Source organism: Trichosurus vulpecula, chromosome 7 (assembly GCF_011100635.1).
Source record: "Trichosurus vulpecula isolate mTriVul1 chromosome 7, mTriVul1.pri, whole genome shotgun sequence".
Taxonomy (NCBI): Eukaryota; Metazoa; Chordata; class Mammalia; order Diprotodontia; family Phalangeridae; genus Trichosurus; species Trichosurus vulpecula.
The window spans coordinates 219780867-219804418 of NC_050579.1; the positions used below are offsets into that span (position 1 = coordinate 219780867).

General features: G+C 35.5%; 1 protein-coding gene across 1 annotated transcript in view; it reads left to right on the top strand.

Annotated features, from left to right (window-relative positions):
- KHDRBS2 (KH RNA binding domain containing, signal transduction associated 2) overlaps nucleotides 1–23552 on the top strand; it is an 886124-nt gene that overhangs the window by 526101 nt on the left and 336471 nt on the right. Inside the window, exon 4 of the mRNA XM_036767560.1 lies at nucleotides 5358–5504. Coding sequence (XP_036623455.1) covers nucleotides 5358–5504 — 147 coding nt within the window. The remainder of the gene's footprint in view (nucleotides 1–5357; nucleotides 5505–23552) is intronic.

Sequence of the window (23552 nt, forward strand, 5' to 3'; positions counted from 1 at the left end):
AGCCCCGCACAAATGGCTCTGTCTTCCCTTCTTATAGGGCTTCGGACATCATCAAACATCATCTGAATCACCACAGCTCAGGCTCTGGTGATTGGTTCTTGAGTTGGCCCCTCCCCTTAGGACCCTGGGAGGTTCACATCCACATGGATTAGGTTAACACCTAATGGGGTTTCAGGCTGGGGATTAGCACCTAGTAAAGCTCACTGAGATAAATTGAGTCACTCAAAGAAAACGAAGGCCATTCTGGTTAGAAATGCACACACATATACACCATATATAAACATATGTGTGTATATGTTCACAGTTATAATTTCTGTCTATTTTTCTCTGTGTTTTCTCTTCTATTTATCCTTCTCTTCTTTTACCATGTCACCTTCTCAAAAGTTGGCTTTGTTTCTGTCAGTTGCCTCCCTTAATATACCTTCCCTCTTTTTACACTCCCTTTCTCTCAACCTCTTTCCCATCCTACTTCACTATTGAGTAAGATCATTTTCTCTACCTCAATGAGTGTGTATATTTTCTTCCCTCCTGGAGCCAGTTCATATGAGAATGCAGTTCAATCACTGCCTCCTCCACTCTCCCTACCTTCCCCTCCATTGTAAAAACTCTTCCTTGCTCAACTCTTCTATATGAGATCGTTTTTCCTGATTCTTCCTCTCCACTCCTCCTTTTCCCTATGCATACATCTTTCTTACCCTTGAATTCTTCTTTTGACATCATCCTAACATAATAGACTCACACTCATGTTTAATGCCTATGTAGATTTCTTCTATCTGCCCTAATGTGGATAAAAGTATTGGGGTTACATATATCATCTTTCCATATAGGAATATAATTAATTTAATCTTCTCAGGTCCTGTTCAGCATCCCACTTATCTTTATCTTGTAATGCTTTTCTTGAGTCTTGTGATTGAATGTCAAATTTTCTATTCAATTCTGGTATTTTTTCAGGAATATTTGAAATTCTTCTATTTTCCTAAATATCTACTTTTCCCCCTGTAGGATCATATTCAGTCATTCTGGGTAGGCTATTCTATAATCCTAATCCCTCTGGAATATCATATTCCAGGCCCTCCCCTCATTTGTGGCAAAAAGTAGTTAAATTATGTATCATCCTGACTATGCCTTCATGGTCTTTTAATTATTTCTGCGCATTTGTAGTATTTTCTCCTTCACTTAGGAATTCTGGATTTTTATAATATCCCTGGGAATTTTCATTTGTGGATTTCTTTCAAGAGGTGATCAGTGGATTTTTCAATTTCTATTTTACTTTCTGATTCTAAGATATTGGGACAGTTTTCCTTTATAATTTCTCAAAAAAATGATGTCTATACTCCTTTTTTAATCATGGCTTTCAGACAGTCCAATAATTCCTAAATTATTTCTCTTTGATCTATTTTCCACATCAGTTTTTTTCCCAATGAAATATTTTACATTTTCTTTTAATCTTCAGTCTTTTAATTTTGTTTTATTGATTCTTTATATCTTATGGAATCAATCACCTCCATTTGACTATTCTGTTTTTAAGGAGTTATTTTCTTCAGTGAAATTTTGTACCTCTTTTGACCAAGCTGTTAATTCTTCTATCATAAGTTTCTTACAATGCCCTTTTTTCTTTTTCTATTTTTCCTTGACACTCTTACTTAATTTTTAAAATCATATATTTGCTTTCACATTACTTTCTTTAGCTCTTCTAGCAATTCTTGTTGGACTTGAGTCTAAACTGCATTTGCCTCTGAGGCTTTGATTGCAGACATTTTCAAGTCATTTTCTTCTGAGTTCATATCTTGACTTTACCTGTTACCATAGTAGATTTTTATGCTCAGCTTCTTTTTTGTTTGTTTGTTTTGCTTATTTTTTCCAGCTTATTTCTTGACTTTAAATTTTATGTTAGAGTTACGTTCTGCTCACCTCTGGGGGTGAGGTTGAAGATGTCTGGCCTAAGGGTCTATCTCTTATGTGCTTCTAATGCCTTTACAACTTAGTAGGTGTCACTAAGGTTTTGATGCTTCAAAGTCATATGATCCAGGGAGAGGTATGGTTACTGCCCTTCTGCTCTTCTGACTCTTTACACAGGTAGGACCCTTTCTGCCTTATGACTGCAATCATACTTTTCAACCCTAGAACTTGACTTGTAACTAGGTAATGGGTTACAGAGCCGCCAAATGGTAATTGATCCTAGTGATAGTACAGTGGTTCTCTGGGCTTCTTTCTGACCACGTATTTAGTCCCCTAACTGTCCCTGGGCATTTGCTGCTTCCACTGCTAACATCCCAGAACCCATAGATGATACCACTTCTCATACACCACTCCTGGACAATCCCCATTCCAATATCCACAGACATCTTTGTTTTTCTAAACTGCTTAGGGTTAGAAAAGATGATTTACTGTGACTTTTTCTTTGTTCTGTGTAGAATTTGGTTTTATGCATTTTGAAGTTGTCATAGAGAGGTGTGTTGGGAGAGCTCAGAAAAAAAAAAATTCATTCTGCCTTCCTGGCTCCTCCCCCATATCCCTTGGTGATCTAATTGCACATAAACAACTGATTCAGGAATGATTCTAATTAGTAACAAATCAATTCCAGTCTGTCAAAGTATAACCGGTTTCTTTGCGTCTATTTCTCTGTGTACACATGCACACATGTGTGTGTGTGTGCATATGTGTGTGTTTTTTCTTTATGCTAAGTATCTTCTAATTCTGTCCTGGAAGAAAATATTCTTGGTGACTTGACATGAAACATCCATGTTATTGCTTCTTTCCTTCCTTGCTCCTGTATGGTATTTTCATATCAATCCTGACCCATCTTTGAACAGAATTCATCAAACAGGAAATGACATATGTAAACCATTTTGTGACCTTAAAAGTATTATATAAATAAGTCATTTTTATCAATAGCATTTGAAAATCTTATGAAGTTTCTTTTTTATTTTGTTTTGGTTTTTATCAACAACTATATGTGCAGATATTACAATTATTCTTATGAGAGTCTTTTTTTAATAATAGTCATCCTTACTGCAATATTAGGTGGCCAAATGTTCCATGAAATAATGCTTCTTGTTGCCATTAGATGAAGGATAAAGATACTTCCATATACTTCTTTATTAATTTCTCCAAGATGAACCTCTGAGTCATGCTTCCTTCTTGCTGCAACTTCCTTCTCATTTCATTTATAATAGGAATGTCAAGTTTGATATGATTTTGGCTCTTTTAATAGCATATACACTGATTTATCATTAGACAAGGATTCCACATATAGAGTTACAATTGCAAAGTTAAAGTTTATAGATAAAAAATATGTATTAGTACCCTTCACTCCACTTTTAAACCACTCTATCACCATAATTTAAGAAACAGGAGGGCATAAGAGAAGATGTCTTAGGATCTACTCTTGGGATAAACTGGATAAAAGTTGGCATGACCCAGAGGAATATCCAATAAAAGAGATTGAGAAAATATGAAAGCCAGTTGACAGATCATATAGAAGAAAGTGAGAGGAAAGAAAATGGAGCCTCAGACTATAAATTATTCTCAAAGAGTTTAGAGGAAAGTTCCAGGATGATATCTAGTTAGGACAGTCAAATCAAATGAGAGCTTTTCTAGATATGGGGAAAGATATAGGTGCATTTGTAGGCAGCATAAAAGTAATCAGAAGATAGTGAGAGAGCATGGTTTAGTGAGAGAATGGGGATGGCATGGGGAGAATATATTGGAGAAGCCTGGATGGAATTGGGTGATCGATGCATATAGAAGTGTTTCCCTTGGCAAAAGAGGGACTAATTAATAACAATAGTAATAATAATATTAATAGCAGTGGTAGTAGCAGTAGTAGTAATATTAATAATAATAATAATAGACAGCTAGTCATATAGTAGATAGAGCACTGGGTCTGGAGACAAAAAATTGAGTTTAATTTGGACTTCAGAGACTTACTATCTGTGTGACCTTAGACAACTTACTTAACAACAGTTTGCCTCAGTTTTCTATATTGTAAAATGGGGAAAATAATATTTTTGAGGTTTGTCATGAGCCAGAAATGAGATAATACTTGTAAAAAAATACTTAGCACAGTACCTAGAACATAGTAGGGATTATATAAATGCATATACAAATAATAGCCAGTAACTTTGAAGTAGTACTTTAAAGTTTGCAAAATACTTTTCATATTTTATTTGATCTTTACAACAACCCTGGTATTATTACCCACATTTTAAAAAGGAGGAAACTGAAGCTGAGATACATTGCCTTTTCAAGAATCACACAGCACATAATTATCTGAAAGAGAATTTTAACCCAGATCTTTTGGTCTCCAAGTCTGACACTATGCCAAACTATCCTGTTTCGTCTAATTAGCCTCGATGGTAGCAGCAAGTTCATTATTCCTTCTAAAAGGACAAAGGAGTATATTATAATTCTACTTTTGAAAATACAATTGTGAATGAATATTCCTTTTGTGTGAGGGTACGTGGGAGAAGTAAGTCAGACCAATGATTATTCTATCAGAGAAAGATGCGACTATACAATCCAGGCACTGAAGATATGTTGGCAGCTAAGGAAGTAAAAGCAATGTCAATTAGGCATGCGGTTGGATCCAGGAAATCCGGCTATTGGGTGGGGGAGGGGTTTGAGAGAAGGCAACAAAATGAGTAATACATAGAAGATTGGGGATGGATAACCCCTACTTGAATAAAATAACGGTGGATTTGAAATGGAGGAGTTGAATTGCTCAGGCGACCAGCTACATGCTGTTTCTCCTATGATAATCATCCCTGTCCCACTTTTGTAAATGTAAGATAGTGTCTTTAATGTGGCTGCACATAAAAATCTCTTCATAGTTCTTTTCAAGGACTTAAGATTCTTTCTTCCTTACAATATAATGAGCAGGTTTATAATTACTTAATGCACAAAGTCATGTTACCGAAATTTTTTAAAAATTATTTTATGCATGTATATTATGAGGTGAGATGCTCTTAAAATTCAAGATAAGCAGACAGACATACTGACACAGATATTGCCACTTATTAATAAGGACATCTACTTGGTCTGCTTCCTCCCCAAAACAGAAACTGCATAATAAAGAAGTAATGATATTTCTGTAACCATTTTTAAGATGTTTAGCATTTACACAGTGCTGATTAAAATCTGTTGTAGATGATAATTATGCCAGATTTATCACTCAAACACTCAAAAAATGATTTAAAAAAAATCTTTAAGAGGCATATACCAGCTTTAATTTCTCAAAGGGCTTCCATTTATGGAACATCTGACTAGATTATGCCCTTTCATCACATTCTCTGTCAATGAGAAATCACTGCAAAAAATAAGTACATTCTTGGTTCTAAAAATAACCTCTTTCACAGGAAGAAGAACTAAGGAAGAGTGGGGAAGCCAAATATGCCCACTTGAGTGATGAACTTCATGTGTTAATCGAAGTCTTTGCTCCACCTGGGGAAGCTTATTCACGTATGAGTCATGCGTTGGAAGAGATAAAAAAGTTCCTTGTTCCAGTAAGTGTTTGACATGATTTTATATGCATGTTGTTGATCTTTTCCTACAACTGAATATTATTTTGCTCTTATCCATCATTTACAAAGCAACTGCCATCAATCATCATTAGATGTCAGTATGGTTGAAAGGAAAAAACAAAAGAAAAGAAAACTAGAATTGAAGTGAGAGTACTTTGCTTCAAATCCCAGCCCAGGCATTATTATGTGTGGCCTTGAGCAAACAATATAATTTTTATAGGATTTGGTTTCTTTATCTGCACAATTGAGAGGTTTGAATTTGACTCTCTAAAGTCGCTTTCAGTTCTAAGTCAGTCATCCTTTGATTTATGTGTAGTTCTAATCTTTATGTGCCCTAAAAGTTTTAGGCATTTAGCGAATTCCTTAAACATATGCTTGTTGAATAAAATTAAATTGAATTCTGAGCATCATAGGTTTTAAACTAAAAAGGAACTTTGGAGATAATTGAGTCCAACCTCATTATTTTACAGATGAGGAAATTGAGGCTCATAGGGATTAAGGTTTTGCCCAGGATTACAGTTATTAAGTGTTTATGGCTGGGTTTCAACCTTTCGTCCTGATTCCACAATAGACTGTGTCAGGTTAATTGAATTTATTTTATTATATCAATTATGAAAGCATGTATATGTCATGAACCAGGGGAGAAGGGAAGAAAGAATATTACTGAGTTTTGATACCCATTCTGTTCTGTAATGTACTCAGTAATGTACTGTTTTTGGCCTTTAAAGACCCATCAAGGAGCATTTACCTGAAGCAAATTTGATTGATGATATTATCAGTGGAGGTCTATTGAGTGCTATGTTGGGATTCTTGTTTTTTCTAGTGAGGGTTGTCAAAACTTGAATGCAGTCTCAAATTGGTGGGGAATTTCAATCTTTCCCCAAGGTTTTTGGAAAAATCTTACTAGAGAGTAATGGGAAATTGACACAGCTTTTCAGAGGTGTCCATCTGAATTACCATCAATCCCTCTTTTGCTGGGGCATAATCAATGCAACTTATGAGTTCTTGTTACAGCTTTTATGAAAGATGCCATTAATAAATCCCAATGATAAGCTCAAAAAAGAAAAGAAAACAAATGTATATTATGACAGCATATTTATTAAATAGTTATATTAATTAAACAGTAAGGATTTTTCAAGTAACTTGTACTCATCAGAACTGTATTGGATGTTTCAGGAGGTATAATAATTTCTTTTCTTTAGGTCTCAGTTTCCTTATATGAAAAAGGAGGCTTGATGATTTGTTATTTGATTTTCTTCACTCTCTCCACCTCTTATGGCCTTGGTATCTATTATCTGGATCTAGGAAATAAATAGAAAATTGAGACAATTCTTTAGATAATTGAAACCAAAGAGTTCTTAGTTATCACCTGTATTTAATAATGTAAATATCTATAGGGAATAACTTAGTTTACTATAATCTATAAACTCCATTTTAGCCACAGTGATATACAACTGCCTCAATATCTTTTCACAATGTTATAGAAGAGCTAGTCATTTAGAATGCTATTCTACCAGAGAAAAATTAAACATCCTTTATTTGGGTAACAAATAGACTTATCTTTCATAGATATCATAATATTTCAAGTTGAACAAGATTTAGTCTATGATGTATCATGTAACAATCCATACACATGCAAAGGAGTGCTAATTTTACCATAAGTGAATATAAGGATGCTACAGAAGCCATTCATTTTCTTAGCTATCAGGGAGCTCAAAAGCAGCTGGTGTGGTTGTTTTGTCATAATTAGTTGAGGAAACATTTGTATGTCTGTAGAGAGAAGGAGAAGCTAGATCTGGAAGAAAAGGAGAAGATAATAATTAAAAGACAATAAAATGCATGATTATTTATGGCAATATATTATGAAAGGCATATCAAACAATATTTATCCTGAATTTCTAGAGTTTATGACTTTTTGAGGGGGGAAGGCAGGGCAATTGGGGCTAATTGATTTGCCCAAGGTCACACAAGGTAAGTCTGTCAAGTGTCTGAGGCTGGATTTGAACTCAGATTCTCCTGACTCCAGGGCAGGTGCTGCACTCACTGTGCCACCTAGCTGCCCAAGTTTATGACTTCTAATGGATACCATTGGTATACAGAAAAAAAACTACCTAGGCAAACTTTGAGCAAAAGTATTACATTATATATAAGCAACCAATTGAACAGATTTAATTGGGTAGTAAGCAAATTGGGAATTATCTGTTAAGACAATTTCCCCACCATTTTCTAATAGAAGAGTCACATTTTTTGTATGACAAAGGAAAATAACTTGGCACTCTAGGAAGTGACTATGTCAACTGAGGGCATGGATTGTCACAAGTTTTCCAGATGGGGATAACTCACATGTATGAGATCATGGAGAATTACATTGTCTAGGGTACCTGGATAGAATACTTAGATGTAGGTAGATTGGTTCTGATCCATGCAATGGAAAATCACTTTAGGTTTATAAAGAAAAGAAAAAATTCTGAGTAAAGAATAGAAATGGTGACTCTAACATTGGAGCAAAAGCATGGGAAATTGATTGTAGGAGTGACAATAAATGGATAACTTAGAGAGGAGATAGTCCAAGAGAGATCCAGTTAGGCAATTTCAGCATGATGCTTTCATTTTCATGGTATTTCCTTAAATAATTCTTTCCTTCTCATTCCTATAAATCACTGTGAAAGGAAAAGTATCACATTAAATTTGCAGAATCAGATCAAATCTTGCTTCTTTTAATACTTCCTTCCAGAATAATCATATCCAACTCTATTCCGTTACTCCCAATTCCCCTCATCAATTATTGAAATATAATAGTAACAAAGATGCTTTACATCATATATTATTTATAATATATAGTATTTTATAGTTTACCAAATACTTTATGTCTTATTGTCTCATTTGAGCCTCTCAGGAATCACTCTTTTTTCCAACCAAACTTCCTAAGCAAAGTGCTTATTATGGTCGAACATAGAGTAAGTTTTCAGTCATGTGAACTGAAAGGCTAAATGAAAGACTGGATTTTATTGTATGGAAAGCAAGTGCTATGAAGACAGTAACTGTTAATGCTATCCGCTGGAAGGGGACTGGCAGGATGCGCATTTCTCATTGGCCTCAACTCTATATGCTTCTATGTCAGCATAAATGGAGGAGAAGAAAGAATTTCCACGAGTTTTCAATAAGTCATGCTTGGATGATTTTTAATAGTTCCTTTGACTACATAGGCATCCTGAAGTCCTATAGCATATTGCTCCAGAAGTCAGTTATAATAATGAAAAGGAATTGAGTTACAAAGTGCACCCACTTGAAAAGTAAAATTCAATTAATTTAAATGAAACAACTTGGGCAAGTCATTCAACCTAACTTTGTATTAAACCATTATTTTAACTAGTCCATTCTGAGTTCAATGGCTACCCTCTGGGTGTATATATATGTATATATATATATATATATATATATATATATATATATATATATATATATATATATATATATATAGATAGATAGATAGATAGATATAGATATAGATATAGATACAGATATATTTCAGGGCAAGGGCCTCATATCTCTTGAGTGCTTCACACCTCTTTTGACCTAATTAGCAAAAGGGTGTGGGCCTTCCTACAAATAAAGGCCAGACTCAATCAAAGGCACTTGATTGCCCTAGTGCCAAGAAGCACACCAAAGCAAAAGACAACAAAAAGTCCCACTTTGCTTGCCATTGCATATGTGTTGATAAAAATAAGTTAATTTAAAAGTTTGGAGAATATTTTTTTTGTGATTAGTAAAAATGCTTTTTTTAAATGGAGTAGAAAACATTAAATGAGAAGTGGAGAGAGAGAGAGAGAGAGAGAGAGAGAGAGAGAGAGAGAGAGAGAGAGAGAGAGATGGCAGACATATGTAGACATGACAGAGGATAGAGAGATCTATGGAAATATAGATCCCTGTCTATGTATCTATCTATAATGAAAGCATCAATCACAGAACAATATTTCAATGTGCTAACATGTTTGCAACCCAATCAGTTGTCTTCCTTTTCTAGTTCAACTGCACTTAATTTCCTTGAGGTCAAAAATTGTATCATCCCCGTTTTCCTGATAAGAATTTGAACAATAACTTACACATACTATTCAATAATTGTGTGTGGAATTGAATTGAATAATACAGAAATCTAATATTGTAGGTTCTTTCTATGGAAGAAAATGTGATTTTTTATGATAATATATAAAAAAATTAAAACCCGCAAATTTGGAAAAATAAAAATAACTTTAAAAGGAGTCTGATAATTCCTACTTAAAAAAAAATTTAAATTTATTTTTAGTTTACAACATTCAGTTCCATGAACTTATAGGGTTTTTTAATTAATTAATTAATTTTGAGTTTTAAACATTCACTTCCATAAGATTCTGGGTTCCAAATTTTCTCCTCATTTCTCTCCTGCCCCCACCCCAAGACAGTGTACATTCTGATTACTCTTTCCCCAAATCTGCCCTCCCTATCATCTGCCCCCCCTTATACCCTTCACTTCTATTTTCCTGTAGTGCAAGATAGATTTCTATAGCCCTTTGCCTGTATATCTTATTTCCCAGATGCATGTAAAAATAATTTTAACACACATTTTAAAATTTTTGATTTACACATTCTCTCCCTTCCTCCCTCCCCACCCACCCACATTTGGGAAAGCAAGCAATTTGATGTAGGTTATATATCTGTAGCCATGCAAAACACTTCCATAACAGTCATGTTGTAAAAAAAAAAAAAAAAAAAAAAAAAACTAACTATATTTCCCTCCAACCTATCCTGTCCCCCCCATTTATTCTGTTCTCTCCTTTGACCCTGTCCTACTTCAAAAATGTTTGCTTCTAATTACCCTTCCAACATTTTCCCTCTTTTCTATCACCCTCCCCTTATCTCCTTCCCCCTACTTTCCTGTAAAGTGAGATAGATTTCCATACCCAATTGAGTGCATATGTTATTCCCTACTTCAGCCAAAACTGAGGGGAGTAAGGTTCACTCATTCCCTCTCACCTACCCTCTCTTTCCTTCACTATAAAAGCTTTTTCTTGCCTCTTTTATCTGAGATAATTTACTCCATTTTACCTCTCCCTTTTTCCTTCTCCCAATACTTCCTCACTCCATTATTTTATTTTTTAGATATCCTCCTTTCATATTCAACATCTTGTGCCCTCTGTCTATACATACATACACACATAGATATACACAGACAAAAATACGTATATGTATATATGTATGTATGTGTATGTACATATGTGTGTATGTCTATGTCTATATCTATCTATCTATCTATCTATCTATCTATCTATTCCCTCCTGCTACCCTAATACTGATAAAGGTCTCATGAATTACAAACATCATGTTTCCATGTAGGAATATAAACAGTTCAACTAAATAAGTCCCTTATGATTTCTCTTTCCTGTTTACCTTTTCATGATCCTCTTGATTTCTGTATTTGAAAGTCAAATTTTCTATTCAGCTCTGGTCTTTTCATCAAGAATGTTGGAAAGTCCTCTATTTCATTGAATGTCAATTTTCCCCTTGAAGTATTATATTCTTGGTTTTAATCCTAGCTCCTTTGATCTCCAGAATATCATATCCCATGCCCTCTGATCCCTTAATGTAGAAGCTGCTAAATCTTGTGTTATCCTGATTGTGTTTTCACAATACTTGAATGGTTCCTTTCTGGCTGCTTGCAATATTTTCTCCTTGACCTGGAACTCTGGAATTTGGCTAAAATATTTCTAGGAGTTTTCTTTGTGGGATCACTTTCAGGATGTGGTTGGTAGATACTTTCAATCTCTGCTTTACCCTCTGGTTCTAGAATATCAGGGCAATTTCCCTTGATAAATTCTTAAAAGATGATGTCTAGGCTTGTTTTTTGATTATGGCTTTCAGGTAGTTCAACAATTTTAAAATTATCTCTCCTGGATCTATTTTCCAGGTCAGTTGTATTTCCAATGAGATATTTCACGTTGCCTTTTATTTTTTTCATTATTTTCATTTTGTTTTATAATTTTTTAAATAATTTCTTGATTTCTCATAGAGTCATTAGTTTCCATTTGCTCCATTCTAATATAAAAGAAATTATTTTCTTCAGAGAGTTTTTGGACCTCCTTTTCCATTTGGCCAGTTCTGCTTCTTAAGACATTCTTCTCTTCATTTACTTTTTGGACCTTTTTGCCATTAGGGTTAGTCTATTTTTAAAGGTGTTATTTTCTTCAGTATTTTTTGGGTCTCCTTTAGCAAGCTATTGACACATTTTTCATTATTTTCTTTCTTCACTCTGATTTCTCTACCCAATTATTCCTCTACTTCTCTTACTTGATTTTCAAAATCCTTTCTGAGCTCATCCATGGCCTGAGACCAATTCATATTTTTTTCTTGTAGGCTTTGGACATAGTAGTTTTCACTTTGTTGTCTTCTTCTGTTTGTATGATTTGATCTTCCTTATCACAAAGTAAAATTCTGTAGTCTGATTTTTTCCCACTGTTTGCTCATTTTCCCAGCCAATTATTTGACTTTTTAAGTCTTTGTTAAGGTAGGACTCTGCTTCCAGAGCAATGTGAAATATCTCATTGGAAATACAACTGACCTGGAAAACAGATCCAGGAGGGATAATTTTAAAATTATTGAACTACCTGAAAGGCATAATCAAAAAACTAGCCTAGACATCATCTTTCAAGAAATTATCAAGGAAAACTGCCCTGATATTCTAGCACCAGAGGGTAAAATAAAAATTGAAAGAATCTCTCAATCACATCCTGAAAGTGATCCCAAAAAGAAAACTCCTAGAAATATTTTAGCCAAATTCCAGAGTTCCAGATCAAGGAGAAAATACTGCGCTGTCCTAAGATTAAGGAGTTTTGTGCAGCTCTTTTCAGAGATATTTCTAAGGACCTTCTAAGTTGTCTCTGGTGTTTGTGGTTTGAGAAGTCTGGAGACCACCACAGCTGCCAGTGATTCAGTCCCCTGAGGCCTACTCAGAGTGTTGCTGGTGCACAGTCTGTGGCTGTGCAGCCCACGTTGGACTGTGTTCCTCTCTCAGAATGGTACAACAGACCTTTCCTGCCTACATTCCAGGTTGTCTTGAGTTAAAAATTTGTTTCACTCTCTCATTTCATTGGAGCTGATGCTCTAGAATTTATTTAGAGTCATTTTTTATAGGTGTTTGGCGGGGTTTGGGAGAAGAGCTGAAATAAGTCCCTGCTTTCATTCCACCATCTTGCTCCAGTCCCAACTTTTGTGTTTTAATTTTTCTCCCCTTCCTTCCCCTTCCTTCTCCCCAAGATGGCATGCAATCTGATATATACTCTACATATAATACATACTGTCACACTAGTTATATTATAAAGAAGAATTATAACCAATGGAATGAACCATGAGAAAGAAGAAACAAAACAAAACAAAACAAAACAAAACAAAAAACAGAGAGGGCAAATAGTACACTTTGATCTGCATTCAGACTCTATAATTCTTTCTCTGGTTGTGGATAGCATTTTCCATCATGAGTCTTTTGGAGTTATCTTAGAAACTTGCTTTGCTGAGAAGAGAAAACTCTATCAAAATTGGCCCTCATAAAATGTGGCTATAAGTGAAAATGTTCTCCTAGTTCTGCTGCACTCACTCAGCATCAGTTCAAGTTTTTCTGAAATCTGCCTGTTCATCCTTTCTTATAGCACAATAGTATTCCATTACATTCATATACCACAATGTATTCAACCATTCCCCAGTTGATAGGCATCACCTCAATTTCCAATTCTTTGCCACCACAAAAAGAGCTGCTATAAATATTTTTTGTACATGTAGGTCTTTGCCCATTTGTATGATCTCTTTGAGATACAACCCTAGAATGGTAATGCTGGGTGATAGATCCTATTTTAAAACTAAATATATGAATACATTTATTTTGAAATATCACAGAAAATATCACTGGACAATGCTATGTTGTTAAAAATAAGGAATAAGTTATCAGTAACTGGTGGATATAGCAACTTTTAAAAATGAGTGAATTTTTCTGGTTATTTGCTATATATCAGCAGAAGCAATAACAATTGGATTTACACTTCTTTTTGATCCAACAACATATTCAATATTACAAAATACATTACTGTGTTGTCAAATAGCACAATGATAGTTAATTTGACTGTTTTATTTGGTAATCTTTTGTTGTTATTGATGCATGGCGGTCGTCATAGTGGGCTTTGGTACATTGATGGAGTTATGATGCACTCATATGAGTGTTCTTCCCAATAATGCAGACATCTTCCTAGGCTTCCAGATTATTGTCCATATCTTTCCAAAATTCTCTGAAGAACAGGGTCCATATAATGTAATAGAAAACTTCTTTTCTCTTAATGTCTCAGATAGCCCTATTATCTATTATCTTTCCCTATGACTGATCCATCTACCTATCACACAGTTTTGAAGCAGCATGCTATACTGAAGAAAATATCACATTTCTAGTTTGGAAGACCTAAGCTATAATTCTGGCTCTGCCATTTACTCCTGATGTGACCATGAACCAGTCACTTCACCTGTCTGTCACTCATTTTCCTTATCTGTTAAATGAGGAATTTTAAATAGATGATCTCAGAGGACCTTTATACCTCTTAGTACTAAAACTCTATATATTTCATATAATTTCTTGCATGCATGTCGTTGTTGATAAAGTACTGCTACCTGCAGGTATGCCCCAGGTGTTTCTCTCCTGCTTACCTGTAATTTTGATTCTTTTGTGATCATAGCATTTTATGATTCACTGCTACACAACCTCATTATTGCAATTGGTATTATAAGAGATGGGCCTTTGTGGCTGCAAGCAGATTGGGATTGTTGAAAGCATTAGAGTTTTCCAAATGTGATCAAGCCACTTATCTTCCTGTTCAATTTTAGGACCAGTTTGTTGCCATCATATGGAATATATTATTTGTATATGTATGCATGTATATATGTGTGTATATATATTTGAATATATGTGTTATATTTATATGTATACACACATCTTCTCAAAATACAGAATGTCTCAAAAAGTTTTAATGCAGTTTTAAGTTTTCATAGTAAATATATATATATATATATACACATATAAATATATATATACACTATTATATACACATACACACACATACATACATACATACATACATACATACATACAAACATAAGAAAGACTGGATGGATCTATGGGTCCACCAATATAAGGAACATCTGGGTTTGTTAAATTGAATTGACTTAGTTCCTAAACATGTTTTCCTGATAAATAATAATATATGTTTGAGTTCTAGTGGGTATAAAATGTTTAAATAAGGCAGCTACTCTTTGCAGCTTACAATCTAACAATAAATTCAGAAATAGTCATAATACAAAATAGGGATTGAGACTAGACCAGGGATTTCACTGATAATCTCAGATGAGGCAATTCCTTCTACGAGTTTAAGCCATCTCCTCGTCAGTAATTTGTAGTCCTCAGTAGTTGTCTAGATCACTAAAAGAGTAAATGACTTGTTTATGTTAAATAACCACTATATATCAGAAATCTTCCTGGCTTTGACTAGTTCTCTATCCATTATGTCATGCTGCCTATCATATATGCATGTAAAATTTTTGTATATATTCAAATGTATTCTCATATATGCTTTATATTTGTACCATGTACTTGTACAAGACAGCATATGTACTTTAATATTTTGAGTATTGGTAATTTGATTAGTGTGAGAGCTCCTTCCTCTGATGCAGACTTCTGCTCCTCTGAATGCTATTAAATACTAATAGAGATTTGATTATGGCTGAAAAAATGCAATATCTTGAGACCAACGTGGTAATGAATTTATGCAGTGGTGGTTGGACAAAACATATCTTGTCAATCAGGGGATTCTATTTGAAGCTTTTGCTTAATCCATGCTACAGTGAGGTTTCAGAATAGGAAGGAACAGATGATTCTCTCTCTCTCTCTCTCTCTCTCTCTCTCTCTCTCTGTCACTCTCTCTCTCCCTCTGTGTGTGTGTATGTGTGTGTGTGTGTGTGTGTGTGCATGCGTGCATGTGCATGCATGCCTCTTAGTGGTTTTATTCAATAGTCTTCCTATCTGGGCACATATTACAAGTCTGGGGCAATATATACTTTCCAGTGACTTTGCTTTCCCAATGTGTGGGATTAGCCTAGGTTTATTTCCATTAGAATATTACCTACAAATGGGAACTTATAGAGAACAACATCTTCAGTGAGGAATTCTTGTTTGAATGCTGCATTAGACATCTTCTATGACACTAATAATCATTTAGATAACCCCTTATTGTAGGATTCTACCAAAGTTTATCATGTAGGCTAGGCTAATTCTTTTCCTGAAAGTCCAGGAACTCACCCTCAAGCCTTAGCCATCTGGGTCAGTCAAATCTTAGGGACAACTTCTTTGACTTTTAGGAAAAGGACTTGCCCAACCTTATCACATAATTTTGCAATTTTCAAATCCATTGAACTCTTTCTCCACCCCACACATTTATTATCAACTGGAAGTAGTCAAACCTCAATTCCACACTTCAATAGAACCATAATCTTATCAACATAAATATCCTCTGCAGAGGTATAGAGCAGAGCCTACTTATGCCTTCACTTCCTGTGTGTCTTTTATTTTATTTTAAGTTATGAATTAAACAAGCATTTCTATGAATTTCCATGAAACTGCAGCTCTACTATGCACAACTATTCCTTTCAAATATGCAACATAATTCTTTTTTTCTTTTTTTTTTCTCTTCCCTCCAACCTAGAGAGGGCTACCATTAGGCACATACACACATATGTATATTTATACACATCTACATATGAAATTATTCTCTGCATAATTCTATTTACCATTTCTTTCTCTGGATACAGATAGCATCTTTCTTCATATGCCCTTTACAGTTAATTTAGGTATTGATAATAGATAAAAAACTTAATCACTCAAAGTCATTCTTAAAACAATATTTCTGTTACTATATACAATGTTCTCTTGGTTTTGCTCATTGCAATCTTTGTTCTTTCAGGTATGTCATTTCATGTTTTTTTTTCTAAAAATCACTGAGCTCCATCATTTCTTATAATACAGATGTATTCCATCAAAATCATACAACACAGCTTATTCAGCTTATTCCCCAATTGATGGGCATCCCTCAATTTCCAGTTCTCTACCACCACAAAGAGATTTTCTATATTTCTATATTTAGAACATATGGGTTCTTTTCTTTTTTCCCTAATCATCTTTGGGAATAGATAAAGTAATGCTGGGTCAAAGGTAGTTTAATATTTGGGCATAATTTGGGCATAGTCTTTGGGCAAAATTCCAGATTGCTCCTCAAAATAGTTGAATCAGTTCACAATTCCACCAACAATGAATTAGTGTACCATTTTTTCACATCCTCTCCAACATTTGTTACTATCCACTTTTATAATTCTTGACTATATCCTCTCATCAGTCCTCTACAGGAGTTTATTCCAACATTCTTGGAATTTTCCTCTAGACCTCTTGCCATTGCATCTAAACCATTGGAGTGTACAGAATATTCATGAATTATCTTAATGCATCTCTAGATTTCTTTTTCCAGGTGAAATTTTTGTTATATGGGGTAGTTTGGTGGGTAGAGGAGGCAGGGGTGAGATATCCTAAAATTAGAAGATGGAAGACCTAATTTCAAATTTTGGCTTAGGAACATACTATCTCTGTGACCCTAGGCAACTCATTATATTTTTGTGCCTCATTTTCCTCATCTTCAAAATGAGGGTTTTGGATTCAATAACCCCTAAAGTCCCTTCAAGAACCATCATGATCCTATGATCTATTCAGAAACAAAGAGAATATAAAACCAAAAGGAATCAATAAGAAAGAATGGCTTACACCAGTAATTTGAATATTTCTATAACTGCAATAATGCTACATTTGGTGCTACTGACAAAATATTATCTACAGCATGATTCTTGCATACTCTCAGCCTTGCAGAGAAAGTTCATATGGATTTAGAATATTATAGTAATTGATTAGAAAATATAGGCATTTTCTTTTTATTCGTCTTGTCCCTTTGCTTTATTTGTCCATTGTATAGCTAATGCCAAAAAGTGCTTCTGTAGCCCTGCATGCTGAACTGCTGCTGTTAGCACAGACATACAGCTGTCAGTGCCCGCCTTAGTGGCAAAAGCTATTTGCCATCACTCATCTGCTGCTGCATATTTGGTCATTTATTATTGCTTTTCTCTCAACTGCATCTATGACAATGAGAAACAACTCTGACTAAAGAACTATGACCAAAATATTTTTTCCCACCTGGTGGGAAGTTTGGTGAGAAATTTTCATTTTATCATTTTTAGCTAGTCTTCTCTGGGGATGAGTAGGAATGATAAAATTCACAGAGTGCCTAGACCTTCCTTTAGCTGGGGAAACAAAATAACACCACATAAAAGCCTTACCATGGGCAAAAAGACACTTTCTTCTTATTTCCCTTCCATTTGCTTATTTTTTATATGATATCCAGTCCTGATTCTGTCTTTTCAGATCTACAGGAAATAGCATCATGCCCGCTGAAAGTTGGAAGGGAGGAAAGGAGTCCATCTGTTACTGTCAGAGGGTGAAGGATACTCTTTCATTGATAGACATTCAGTAGGTTTTCCTCTATTGATTTCCAACATCTCAAATTTAATACACTGAGCATTGGCAAAGAGAGCTGATCTGATTATACTTAACATAATATACTTAAGTGTATTAGAGTTAGTTTAAAAGTCCCTCAAATCAGAGGATAACATGCATCTAAATCAAAGATTATATCTAGATCCATCCACCCTGGAGCTCGTTATTGCTGAAATCCATACACCCCGGAGCTCGCTGTTATGGCTCAAAAGCAACAGAGTATGTTGTGAATGCTTTCTAGAAATATATTTGGAGGAATAGAAACAGAACATGAAGGTATGGGTGGAAAGGCAATCAGCTATCAGTCAAGAGAGCAGGTTTCAAGTATCAGCTCTGCCATATGTATATTATGTCACAGAAGCCTTTCTCCAGTTACTTTAATTTCTCAAAAGTGCCATCTGCTCTCATTCCTTCTTGCAAGAGGATTTCTTTGAGGAGATTGACAAATTATGTGACCAGATTGGACTCATTCTTTCCCTAAAGGGGAAGGAAGCCGTTTCTGAGGTTTGACTGTCCCAGAGGACTATGACTTGAGGATTGGCTTCTTGACTTTTGGGGAAAAAAATTACCATAGTCTACATTGCAGTGGACCTTGGTGGATATTGCTAGTACCACAAGAGGTCATCCAAATGATGACAAAAGTCTCTGAGTATAATGTCATAGGATGCAAAGGAAAGGAATGTTCTGAGTATGAGCTGTGTCATTAAAAAAGTCCGGATAATGACTTGGATAGATCTGATAGAGGAGCAAAACAAGGATGGGAAAGAGATTGCATGGGCTTCAAAATGGTTCAGAATTTAAGGAGAATACTAGACGGATAGTCTGTAAGGGCAATAATAAACAAGGTACTTGCCTATTGATCTTCCTACCCCTGCAAGTCAGTAAGAGGAGGAAGAATGTGCCCATACAAGGGAGCAGGCTGCAAGTAATATGGTGTCTTCTAGGTAAGTGAGTATTCTCTGAAAGTGAGGTGGAAGGTATGTTCATTTAATGGTATGGGATATAAGGGAGTTTGGTGAGTATAAAGCAGGTGTTCCAAGTGGAACAGTGGGCAGCAATAGCAAATTTTTTCAGGTGGAAATGGGGAGGAGCAGAGCTAATTAGAAGTGAGCTTATGGCTCAGGGGGAAGTAGTGTGGGACATCCTGCTGGCATCTAAGAGAGTGATACTGATCAAATAAGACTGAACTGCTAGTAAAAAATGAAGTAAGATGTGTATGATGTGTACCATAGCTGAAAGATGTACAGAAATTATCCATCCTAGAATTCCAAATAAAATTACGAATGAGTGGTAGTGTTTGAGTGTGTGCCTCCATTGAGGTTTCTTTCTCAGCTGTGCCTGGATACTTGATACAGGGAACTGAGCTCCTGAGCAGGGGGTCAGGAGGTAGGCAAGTGTTGCCTAACTGGTGGTAGTTCTCCTATTTCCTCTGAATATCTGTAATATAGGCAGAGATTGCTTGCGCCTTTAATTTACACATTCTAGCCAGCTTCAGCTGCTCTTTAGAGAAAGCTCCAGGACATGAGATTCCCTGAGTGCCTTGCACCTGGACATGGGTTTGCATCAGGCAGACATGAACAGAAAAGAGAAAGCAGCTGTGTGGAGGTAAGCCAAGAGGATATGAACAGGGAAGAAGAGAGCAGCCATGTGGAGGAAGAGCAGTAGGCACAAACTGAGAAGAATAGATGGCAGCTGCCTGGAGAGAGATAACAGTCACTGGAGACAGAGCAGGCAGGCACAGATCTGGAAGAAGAAGATAGCAGCCACATGGAGCAGAGATAATGAGAGCTGATCAGCAGGAGAACTTGTGGGTGCAAACAACTACACTGCAATATCCACTGGGAAAACAGACGGAGACCATGCACCTTGGCAGTACTGTAATGTTATAGAGTCACAGGAAGAGGCTTCAGTGAGTGTCAAGTAGCTATAAGGTATTAGTACTCTCTAGTCCAGAAGTATTAAACATGTGGCCCATTTAACTTGAATCAGATGAAAATATAATTGGGAAACGTTTGCCAAAATAAATTAAAAAATAAATAAAACATACATAATGTTAATGTGTGGTTTTTTTTATGTCAGTATGTGTGCTACAGGGATCCTTATATACAGTTTAGTGGCCTTCATTTCACTGTTCTGAGCTACCTTCCTGAGAATAGAGAGCAAAATTCAAAGAGGGAGATGTGATTAGACCCTAAGCTTCACCACTGGGGCCATGTATTTGAACTACCCGTGTCCTGGTATGGTGAGAGGAGTCAAAGGATAAAAAGGAAATAAAATATCATCAACCCTGAAGCATGACAATCATTTGGTTAATGAATACAACTAACCTACTGTGAGTTTCATGTCCATATTACTCATTTCCCTATTCTACTTCAATTAAATGAAATTTTCATTTAAAATTCAAAAGCTTTTTATATGGCCTGGTTTAAAGATATACTAGTAAGGACTTAAGCTATTTTAAAAAAAATAATTAATGATGCAAAATTACACATACAACCTGGAAAGTCACAAAATTTCTCAGATCATAGGGTTACAGATTTAATTCTAGAAAAGCTAGAATGGATGCTAAAAGCTATCTAGTTCAATCCTCTTTTTACAGAAGAGGCAATCATGACCCAGAAAGATTAATAGAATTATGTCCAAGGGAGAAGTTGAACCCAGGTAATCTGACTTTAAATCTAATGTTCTTTTTCCTATACCATGCCGATTTAGTCATGTGGAAACTTGTGGAGGCTCAGTGCTATTTTAACCTAAGTATCAAAGCCCTCCACACTCTTGATCCTGCCCACCTTTGTACTTATATCAGAAATAATACTGATATTATAGTCAAATTTCTCCAAATTCCTTGAACATATCTTATACATTTCTGTATCTGCACCTTTAATCATGGCACTTGATCTTCCTGGAATGTCCTCTAGGGAATCTTTGCCTAATCAAGTCATTTTCATCCTTTAAGACACAGCTTAAATGCCATCTTCCCCATGAAGACTTCACTTATATGTCTCTGCAACTGGCATACCACCTGTATAAATACCACACGGTCTAGAGTAATACTTTGAGCATAACAGGGACTTCAGAAATATTTATTAATAAAAGAGAATAAATGAAACTGAATGAAAATCAATAATATTAGTGTTATACATATTTTTTCTACACTACCTATTTCCTTTTATCACAATAATTTGCAAGTTCATAGTATTAAACATCTTAGGACATTAAGGTCTTCTTGATATAGGATATTATAAATGATAAATGTTTTAACTTAATTAATCCAGTGTTAATCCAAGGGTAAGCAAAGTGGCACTTTTTACTGTTTTTTTTTTCTTTTGGAGTGCTTCTCAGCTCTAAGGCAATCAAGTGCCTTTGATTGAATCTTGCCTTTGTTTGTAGGAAGGCCCACACCCTTTTGCTTATTAGGTCATGAGAGATGTGAAGCCCTAGGGCCCTGAAAAAGAGTATATATATGTATGTGTGTATGTATGTGTGTGTATATATATGTATGTATGTATGTATGTGCGTATATATATATACATATATGTGTGTGTATATGTATGTATGTATATATGTATGTATGTATGTATGTATGTATGTATGTATGTATGTATACCCCAGAGGATAGCCACTGAGCTAAGAATTGAGAATCAAGAATCGAGAACTCTCAGAACTATGGGAGGAGAGGTTTTGCTTTGGGGGCACACTACTTGGAAGAGTGTTGGTGTGGAGACTCTGGGGAGCTGTTAAGAGTCACCCCCCGCCACCCCACTTTGAAAATCCAGATGTTGGTGCTTCTTTCTCTGGTAACCCTGTATTGTGATTTGGTCAGGCAGATAGATGCCTGTCTGTTGGTGTCTGTTATTCTCTCTGCTTGTAATTCCTGTATGTAATTTCTGTTTGTATTTTCTCTGAAAGTTCAGGGTGCTGACTTTTTCCCCTGAAGTAAGTGAATGATATATGTATGTTAAGTAAGATTGTTAACCCCTTAAAGTTGCTTTCCATAGAAAAGCAGATCAAAGAACCTATGCCAGCAGCCCCTGTTTGCTGGTGTTATTGACCTTACACCTCCACAGCAGCTGCAAGCAGCACTGTTGTTACAGTTAACAATCTTAAAACCTATTTTAAAGTGCTCATTGAATTCCTAGTTACTCAGGATTCTTTAAAGCTTAAATGTGTGCTTTCTTCTGGTTTTCATACACTTTTCACACTCTTCTGGAGTGTGAGGTCAGGAAGAAATGGAGGCATAGTTTTGGATTATAAGTACCATTATTTTAAAAGATGACTGACACATTGAAGGAAAATCAGTGATTGTCACTATTATGGTCCTTCCTAGCCCTATAATGTGAGAGGAGTGATTGCTAGTACATTGTGTCTGGAGTCAAGAATAGCAGAGTTCAAATCTGGCCTCATGTACTTATTAGCAGTGTGAACCTGGACAAGTCACTTAATGTCTGTCCACCTCACTTTCCTCAACTGTAAAATGGGGGCAATATTAGCACTTACCTCCCAGGGTTGTGGTCAGAAACAAATGAGATAATTGTAAAGTGTTTTGCAATCTTTGAAGTGATATACAAATGTCATTATTATTATAAATAAAAAATGTCAGCAAAAATGACTCATGATTTCTAAGTTTCCTGTCTCTTCCTATACTCCATAATTTAATAAAGAGGATGTATCTTAGACAAATGGGTATCAACTATTTAAAGTTATACAGTACTAAAAACAAAGACTGTGTTAGTGTTTATTTGTCAGCAGAATTATTTTGTCCAATCTTTTAGGCTTATTCTCTCAAAGGAGGAGAGGAGAGGAGATGACAGGACAGGACAAGAGAGGGGAGGAAAGCAAGAAAATCCAAACATTACCTACTTTCCACATTATACATGATCAAGAAAAAATGTTGTGTCTATTTCCCCTTAAATCAAACTGTTAGGGAAAACTTGTCAAAGTGTAACATTAGGTGTCACTGTGCAGTGCTTGATAGGCTGGCTGACATTTTTCCTGACAGCTAGAAAAATTCAGGGTTGAAGCTTCCATTGACCCAGCCTACTGGGCCTCTCAGAAGGGAGATTCTCCTTTGGTCCTTCTTCCTCCTCTTGCCCTTCCTTCATTTTTCCGTAGAATTAGGGACAGGGGCAAGGAAAGGATTTAGCCCAAGGGCCCTACTGCTCCTTGTGAACTTCCCCATACTGAATCACCAATTAAAGTGAGATTGTTTTAGTCTTAGGGCATGAAAGTCTCCAAAATCTTTTCAAAGTTCTAATTTTGAAAGCTTAATAACATTGTAAGAAAAAATGATGAAAGATTGATGAAGTATGATCTCATTTATAGAGTGTTATTCTCTAACATGAGCCGGGAATTGGAGCACTAGTCCTGAATTTTAAAAG